This window comes from Neodiprion virginianus, chromosome 1 (assembly GCF_021901495.1).
Source record: "Neodiprion virginianus isolate iyNeoVirg1 chromosome 1, iyNeoVirg1.1, whole genome shotgun sequence".
NCBI classification, from domain to species: Eukaryota; Metazoa; Arthropoda; class Insecta; order Hymenoptera; family Diprionidae; genus Neodiprion; species Neodiprion virginianus.
This window is the reverse complement of record NC_060877.1, coordinates 38814167-38822794: the sequence shown is the minus strand read 5'-3', so window position 1 is coordinate 38822794 and position 8628 is coordinate 38814167. Positions and strand designations below refer to the sequence as shown.

The window sequence follows — 8628 nt, the reverse complement described above, 5'->3', positions numbered from 1 at the left end:
CCTTTCCGTCCGAATACTGAATATTGACAACACAGTATTTGTAATCTTAATTATTATTAACATACAGTTGAACTAGTTTTAAATGTATTTTTTATCCATATTAATCTTTAAAAGCCCCATTGTATACATAATCCTGAACAAAAACATTGCAATTAATTTTCATTTTATGCAGAAATAAAGTAATGGCTTGAATTCCACGAATTTACTATTGGGATTTCATGGAATCCGTGTCAATTCTTTATTTCTGCATTGAATGACAATGTGTTGGAGTATTTTTATTCAGAATTACGTATACAATGGGGCTGTTTAGCCCTTTTTTGCGGTTGAGATACGTGGACTTCGATATTTGGAGATATATACGACAACATCGAAATAATTTTGTTATTCAAACAAGTCTAGTTGAAAACCCGCTCAGGACTAAAATCATCAAAATTCTTGGATCTATTCTCGAGATATCATCATTTAAATAATTTCTGTTAAAATTGAGAGAAGTGTACACCCAACTTTTCAGGTACATTACGTTCCAGTGTTAAGGTGACGGTAAACTAATTTCTGGAGCAGTTTTTTACGAGGAATTTGAGGACAATAAAAAGAAAATTGAGTGAAAAAATTTGTAATCTTTTTTGAATTTTTCACGTCTAACCAAATTGAAGTATTGTAAGAATCATTCGTAAAAGTTTGAAGAACATAATTTTACATTTGATAACAAATAGACAAATCAAAAAATGAATTGTTACTGTTTTTGAAGCACACTTTCGAAAAAAGAAAATCGGTTCCTGCCCGAAAATCACCGTAAAGACTTATTTTTATAAATTATCAGTAATAGAATCGTATTTATACTTCTTATATGAAATGTTGGAAAATTTGTATATAATGAAAAGATCGTATTTTTTTAAAACTTTTCTTGCTCACTCCTAGAATTCGCCTGCCTCATATGGTACACCTTAGGATTTCTTCGGTGTTTGTTCTCTCCTGTTCGACGATAGTTTCTGACAATTCCGAAGTCTTTGATAAGTGGCATTCTTCGGAGCTTTACCTGCTTTCGCTCTTCGCAGATCTCGACGATGCGCTATGATTTCCGTTATATTACCAATCGTCACATCGGTATTTTCTTGCATAACCGCAGATGATTTCATGACTATGAGTAAATTTGGCTATGGCTTCTTCAACTCCAATCTGCAAATGTTTCTTTAAAACGCAGGGGTTCTTCGGACATTTATTCTAAATAAGGCTATGCAGGCTCACTTTCGCGTTTTTCGTTCTGTACTGTGAACATCGACAAAACAGTTTCTCGTCCGATAGCCTCTCGTAAATCGGAAGAATTTTTTCAAAAACGTATACTATAGTAGTCTAACGGATATCGTAGGCGGATTCTAGTTCTAGTCTAGTATAGTTCTAATTTTAGTACTAGTCTAGTAAAAAGTACCTTTTTCTGGGCGTCCTCCGACAGCCATACCAGTTTTTTTACACATCATTATTGTTTGAATAACTCGAAAATTACTTGACCGATCGGATTCAAAATCCAATCAGCTTCAACTTAAGAAGAGCCGCGATGATTGAAACTAAATTCAAACAAATCTATACTCGTCCTCGAGATATGACCTGTTGAATTTTTTACTGGACCGATCAGACTTTAAATCAAGTCAGTTTTATCTCATTTAAAATCGCGTCGATTGAATCTAAAATCATAAAAATCTGTTCATTAACACTCGAGATATCGTCGAACTCAAATTAATTACACATACACACACACACACACACACACACGCACCCAGCATCCATCCGAAAAAGGTCGGAGGTGATTCTTCAGAATTCAAAATGCGGCAATCTAGTGTAAACTCAATTTTCTGTAAAATATCTTCCTTTGTGTTCTATTTTCTCTGAAAACAAAGAAACGGGAAATTTAAAAATTCTCAGTAGATTTATATTCGAAATCTAATACTAATTGTAAGGGTCAGGCAAAGTGTGAAACAAAATTAGGAACAGTTCGAGTCCCAAATACTTGATAGTCGGTTTATTGTTCTTAATAGCAATGTGGAACGGGAAATTTACAAAATACGATAAAACAGCGTAGAAAGGATTTCTTTTTATAAAATAGAACTACATCTGTTTTACAATGTAATCATACGAAGATATAATAATAATTATTGTTGTAGGTATCATTACTATTGGTAATGATTTTATTACAGCATAAAAATGTTATCACGCAATAAACACATAATTCTCTCAACTAATTGCTATTTCAAAATTATTAAATAAATACATATTACAAACATCGCCATGCTTAACTTCTATAAAGAATTGGTTTACGAATTGCGGTTTTTATCGTTCTTCTAAGATAACCGTTTCTTGCGGGCATAGTTTCAATTCTAGGAGAGTAAGTTTCGTATCCATTGATGTGAGCTGTAAAAACGTAATGTATATTTACATCTATCGATGTACAACATCATGAGTACAAGTGGCAAATAATTTTTGAGATCGGAATAATTTTCTAGGCAAAAAAATTTATATTAAACCACCGTCAATTAAAAGATCGGTTAGGACAATCAATCCATTCACGGATCAAATAAATCAACGTAAGTAAAATATAATGCATAATGCTTACATCATTTTACTTACATCCCTTCGCGGCCAGTTAGAAATAACTTTGTATTCGTCCGTAGGATATCCTTCAACGATGAGGAAATTAAGAAGTGTCTGAAGTGGGGTGTCCGTTTGAAACCTGCGCTCCAAGAATGTACCTTCTGGTAGTCGTACTCGTATTTTTGTAATACCATCGCCTGCTCCTTCTTGAGGTTCTGGAGGTAAGCTTGATTCTGCCGCTTGTCTATGAGCCTGTGATAAAAAATTATGTTTCAACGCCAAATGAATATACTGGTCAAATCAATGGTGTACTGAAGCACGACATCATTTTTACCTCTCTCCGAGCTTCACCAGCAACTCTCTCATTCTCAGCTCGCTCTTTTGCCTGCTTTTCCAAGAACTCTTGGATTTGTTTTGCTTTTTCTTTGGCTCTACAAATATCAGAAAATATCTTGTCAGATCAATTTGAAAATCACTTGAAACGAAATCGCGGGTAGTATTCTCAAGCAACACTACTCGAAAGATATTAGGAGCTAATCTAAGATGATTGGATTGAAAAACTATTCCTTTGTTGAATAAAGTTTCTGTTGAGCATACAAACTCGAAGCTACCTGTCTGCAGCTAAACTCTCTTGGTAAGCCAAGTCCTGTTCATGCTTCACTCTCTCCCTGGCTTGTCTTTCCTCTTCAACTCCGATATCCGCTTTCCGCTGATCCTAGAAAAATATAAGCTTTTTAATAATCTCTTTTATAGACAATGCTGTTTGTAGTGTGCCAAATTTTAGAACAATGTATGAGCTCCGAAAAGTAATAAGGTCATTTGAATCACATAAATGTCATAAACTAAAAGAAGCTTGTAAGTCGAATACAGTTTCTTACTTGGAAAACGTCGACAGCTTGGATTAAATTAGTGAGAAGTTCATTGACTCCCATGTTTCCCTGAACAATTGTAAATATTTCAGTATTTGATCTTGACCGCATGATAATCATAAGTACTGGCAACGTGTCAACGTCAATATTTCTCACTGTGAGTGCAGCAACTGATCCGAGTGTTCGATTAATTGCTGACAAAAACCTAAGTTGTTATAAAAAAAAATAATTTACTCATATTTTACATCAAATGAATAAAAAGTAATAAATTTTAAATGTTTAAATAATGAAACACTTATACTCGTGATTAATAATCTTTATTATTAATAATTGATGCAATTCTAAATTTAATGTTCAAAAGTACTTACTTCTCTTTATTTGATTCGTGAGTGAAATCCCAGCCCCAAACTATAAAATTCGCAGATAGAAGTTGTAGTACTGTTTCGAACCCTAATAATTGTGTGCAAAACACATTAGCCAGAACACTGTTGTCGTGATGTAAATAAACAGCCAGTAATTTCCTCTGTTAAAAATAAAGTATCAGGTCATCATTGATCGTTCACACTGTGTAATATTAAATATACTGTACATCAATAAATAATCAAAGAATCAGTATGAGTTTAAGAGCAACAGACATTTCGATGCATTCTTACAACGGAATATGGGATAAGTAGTAAATTGACGTTCTTACCTCTTTTGCTGGTCTGAGACATGATTCCTTTATGGCTTCTTCAAATGTACCAGCAAAGAAGTCAGGATGGGCAGCGCCATATCGTTTTTGAAATTGTTCAGCAAATTGAAGAGTACCTATGGTTTCGTCTTCCACATTATCAGGCACTGAGAAACGAAACACATTAAACTCATAAGCTTTAATTACATAAAAATTAATCTTGCATCAAGTATTTAACCAAGTGAATATCAACGAATAATGCAATGTAGTAGACTCACTGAGATGATGAATTTTCATAGATTGAACGTTGTCTATGAAAAGATCATCTTCAATGTTGAATGTTTCAGAAGCGTCTTCGAATTCTTCAACAGAACTATCGCTATCTATAGTGTCTACAACAACCTGTGAAATTAGGTAATTATAATTATAAATTTCCCAGATACATGTACTTGGCGGTTTCTTGTTTCTTATTTCATAATTTCGTATTAGAGCAAATTTGAATTTATCATTACTATTGTTATGAATATTATGTTATATTATATCAGTGTATTGGAAGTTTATATTGGCTCTTCTTATTAACAGTTATTGTTGTTATCATCAATTTTACTTACCGTCTCATTTTCCTTCACAGGTAATTTTCCAATCGTAAGATCATGCTCCGGATATGAAATTCCACTTTGAGCTAACATTGTTTTATCATTCTTCAACGTAGGCGGCCAGCCAATCCAATGTTGATTTCGTACAGGGATGTCTGTGAGTGTGAAAACGTCAGTTTTCACTTCCAGAACTGTACGTGTTCCTGGGAATTTCAATTTATAACCACGGTTGTGTACTTCGTCATGAATATTCAGTACATATTCTTGGGCCAATCGGTCGGATGTTTTGATACTAAAACAATAACCAAGTTTTCATTGGAGTTGTAATTTGTACAAAAGGTACGCATTGCCAAACCATAGTAAAAGTTAGTAACTCCAGTTTTGATCAGTTGTTCTTTCTAATTATACAAACGCGATACTACTGTATAATTTCTGAACTTTTTTAATTTCCAGAAAATAATAACTTCCGAAAATTGTTACAGTAACTGGTAAATACTCACACATCACTTGCCGAATCACCAATTTCTGTAATCTGTCTCAAGTATAATGTCATTTCGGGTAATAAATCCAGTGTTTCGAGAATTGTAGAATCAGATTGTGGCTCCTTTTTCCAGCCATGTAGCTGCTGCTGGCAAGGTGCAATGCCTGCTTGTATACGAATCATGTGTTTCAAGTATGCTAAGGAAAAAACATTGCAAATTAATATACTATTATCTATTTACAAATAATTATTGAAGTAAGTTTGATGCAGGTCTTTTCCTATACTTGTATACGAATTACTTGCCAACAGAGTGTGATACTGGTAAAGTAATGTCAAGGACTGCTTCCATGTAGTGTACATGAAAAGTCACTTTTGACGTATTGCTTCTTGTTTTACTTGAACCAGCTCGAATGATTTCTGGTGCACTTGTTCTCGGTGGACTTGAATTACTTGATATTGTGACAATGTCTATGATTTCTGGAGTCCGACGAATTTCCTGTATCATTTCTACGTCTGGTCCCATTTCTGACGGAAGCTGCTGTGAATCTTCTGGCATAACTCTATTAATTGCCGCCTAAATTTGAAATAAAATATTTGTCGATAAAATCATTTCATTGTAGGAGTAAAATTATAATATTTTTGTTTTCACTTGTATGGCAGCAATGAATTTACCAGCAAATCCCAATTGGTTTCATCCAGGTGTAAAATGGCTTCCCCAACATCATCAATTCCAGTACATGCCTACAAATAATTACAAAAAGCTACATATGACGTTGATTACACGCTGGAGAATACATTTGCAATATCGTAGACAAATCAAATGAATTCATAAAAGATGGTAAAAATGTTAAAAGTAGAACTTTACACATAGTATTTTTCAAAAATTATGGCCTGCATGATCAAAATGATTGCTGACTAAAATGAAAACACATACAATTTTTTACATCTATATTATATCATATTGAATGACATGAGTAAATGTTTCTATGATTATACAATTGTATCAATTAGAAATAAATATTACAGTGTCAATTTCGATCATTATTGAGTGACTTGAAATTACAAAAATGAAAAAATTACGATGTAATTACACGCACTGAATTTAGTTGGAATTTGCTAAAAATAAAGTTCTATATGTTGAATGATATTGCTTAAAATCGCGTGTTTATTGAATAAAATTTCACGACTCTTTGTTATTATTTCAGTCACATGTAAGGTTTCCGAGCTTTTTGTTTGTTTTTTTTTTCTTCTGCTCGAATAGTCATGGCGGATCTGGTTGTTGATCTATGAAATAGTAAGAGATTAGTTATTAATTAAGCATTGTGTGATTTTCTAGAGTTTTCAACCAAGTGAAGAAAATATTCCATTGAAATGAGAGCAGGCCGAGAAATTAAAATTGATCCATTTATTTGTTAGAATGCGTAAACTAAAACGAATCATAAAAATTGCGGATTCCTGGATACTACCGTTAATCGATTACGCACAGTAAGAGATATTTCGAACTCTGACTAATCGCGAGTAAGATATTATTGGCAGATTTTATATCATCGTAATGAAGAACTCAGTCTCAGATCGATCAAATTTTGCTTCCAGCGACTACAGCAATTGTCAATGTCATCGTTGAAGATACGTACATAACCAAATCATTTTACTATATTACGGAAACATTATGTGTTTAATATTACCTGAAAGTCGGCTAGAATCACTTCTCGATTTTCAGCCATAATAAGCAAACATAAGACCTACAAATGCAGCGAATTTCTACTCATATACGTCAATTTTGTGTTATTGTGATTAGAATTTCACTCCACATTCACAACGCCAACGCCATTGGCATAAAACTACCGTGAGTAGAAAGTCGACATGCTATTTTGAATTTCTTGATGCTTAAAGCTTCGTTTACAATTCTGGGCAAAGGTGCCTGTGGACAATTACCAATAAGCGACAAAAACTGCCGAAGAGTATGGCTGAAGCCAGTTATTTTTCGTAACAGTATGCCGAGTCTGTCCGGGTTTGGGGGTACTAGCAGTTTCACGTATTATCAACCAAGTAAGTAACCATGCCGGTAAAAGAAGTTCGTCATAATCGACAACTATTGCGTGCAAATTATGCGTTGTCATTATGAAATTGAAAAGTTGAGAAAATTTTGCACAAGAAATATGTACGCCAAAATTATACAACGGAAAAATAAATATCAATCGAAGACATGATTATTATGAAGATTTTTTTTCTATTTGTTGAGCACTTTTAAAATTACGAATTAAAATTTCCATGTCACAAGTTTTGAAAATATCCGAAAAATTCTGAAACACTTTTCTCTTTGGTAGAAGCATGTTGACGATATGTAAAAGGCTGAACCTACTTTTTAAGTTTTTCCCAAAATTTGTAAGCGGCAATTGGGTTTTAGTTGAGGAAAATTACGCAAGCGCTTGAATAAATATAAGAATGAATAACGAAGCTGAATCGATCATGAGGTTCATTGCAAGTGAACAGGAATAAAGAATAAAAGTTAATTAAAAAATTATTTAAAATTTTGTTAAGGTGTTAACATTGTCTTTGAGAAATACAAATTTTTGTTAATGTGACGAAAAATAGTACCGAAAACTGTAATCGAAAGTAGTATAGCAAGAAGATAACCCGAGAATTTGTTTGCACGTATTTATAAAGGTTTATCTGTTGCATTGAACGTATCGCCTACCTCTCATAGATCTTAATCTTGTGGGGTTATAATTGAACAGGCAGATCCCTCTGTCACAAACTATAATCATCCTATTATGAAAATATCTTTTTAGGAATATTGAGTATTACAAGTGGGCGTCATAGATTTGTTTAATACAGACGTCGAAAAAAAAAATTTATAGTTTATGGCTACGAAATAAATGTTCCGAAAGCTTGGAGTCTTCTAGCTGCGTCCAATAATCCATTGCTCATCTTTGAGAGAAATTACCAACGTTAGCTATTACTATCGATATAACAAAAATGTCTTTTTGTTTGCAGAAGTATGCAAAAAATCTGAGATACATCAGAAAGCTGCACTCTAAGTATTACTCAAACCTCTACTCAAATTAATGAAATTTATAATTTTTTAAATCACGAAACACTTAGCTTCCAAGAGTTTTGAAAATTTGCAAAGAAATCGGAACTGTTTAATTCAGTTAACAGCAACTCAATCTCATTGCTCAACTCGTTGTAATCATTTTTGCAGTTTCAGAATTTGAGGCTCTTGTAAGCTCATCGAGCCGGCACGCCCGTCAGCTCGCATCACACGGTCGTGTCGTGTCCTCAGCTATTGGTTTTCCGCTCATTCTGACGTCTTTTCCGCACTCCTGTGGGTCCAAGCAGTGGAAAAAGAGTCCTGCCAAACTATTCTGGGACAATAAGTTTCCGACCTCTGGAAATCCCAAAAAAGGAACGCGAACCTCTTTGGAT

At 33.7% G+C, this 8628-nt stretch overlaps 1 protein-coding gene across 3 annotated transcripts; it reads right to left on the bottom strand.

The window, feature by feature from the left end:
- Nucleotides 1-1999: 1999 nt before the first annotated feature.
- Nucleotides 2000-7043, bottom strand: LOC124302638 (FAS-associated factor 1). Of its 3 annotated transcripts, none has more exons than XM_046759017.1 (13): nucleotides 6885-7043; nucleotides 5872-5940; nucleotides 5503-5773; nucleotides 5219-5396; nucleotides 4734-5010; nucleotides 4401-4524; nucleotides 4144-4289; nucleotides 3821-3975; nucleotides 3462-3657; nucleotides 3195-3298; nucleotides 2918-3014; nucleotides 2606-2835; nucleotides 2000-2403 (listed from the first exon to the last, which is right to left on the bottom strand). In XM_046759017.1, exons 1-13 carry the CDS (start codon nucleotides 6921-6923, stop codon nucleotides 2370-2372), a joined length of 1920 nt encoding a protein of 639 aa, XP_046614973.1. In that variant the 5' UTR covers nucleotides 6924-7043; the 3' UTR covers nucleotides 2000-2369. The 3 variants fall into 3 exon arrangements, with proteins under 3 accessions (XP_046614973.1, XP_046614956.1, XP_046614964.1); XM_046759000.1 differs by having other exon boundaries at nucleotides 2620-2835; XM_046759008.1 differs by lacking the exon at nucleotides 6885-7043 and adding an exon at nucleotides 6224-6256 and having other exon boundaries at nucleotides 2620-2835.
- Between the last annotated feature and the right edge of the window lie 1585 nt (nucleotides 7044-8628).

What these genes read in the sequence shown, in the direction of transcription:
- LOC124302638 (XM_046759000.1), bottom strand. Translation starts at nt 6,923, where the DNA reads ATGGCTGAAAATCGAGAAGTGATTCTAGCCGACTTTCAG. An exon ending in ACCAGTATCACACTCTGTTG is followed by an intron (nt 5,397 to 5,502) that starts GCAAGTAATTCG and finishes TTTTTTCCTTAG; the next exon opens with CATACTTGAAACACATGATT. An exon ending in TATGAAAATTCATCATCTCA is followed by an intron (nt 4,290 to 4,400) that starts GTGAGTCTACTA and finishes TTCGTTTCTCAG; the next exon opens with TGCCTGATAATGTGGAAGAC.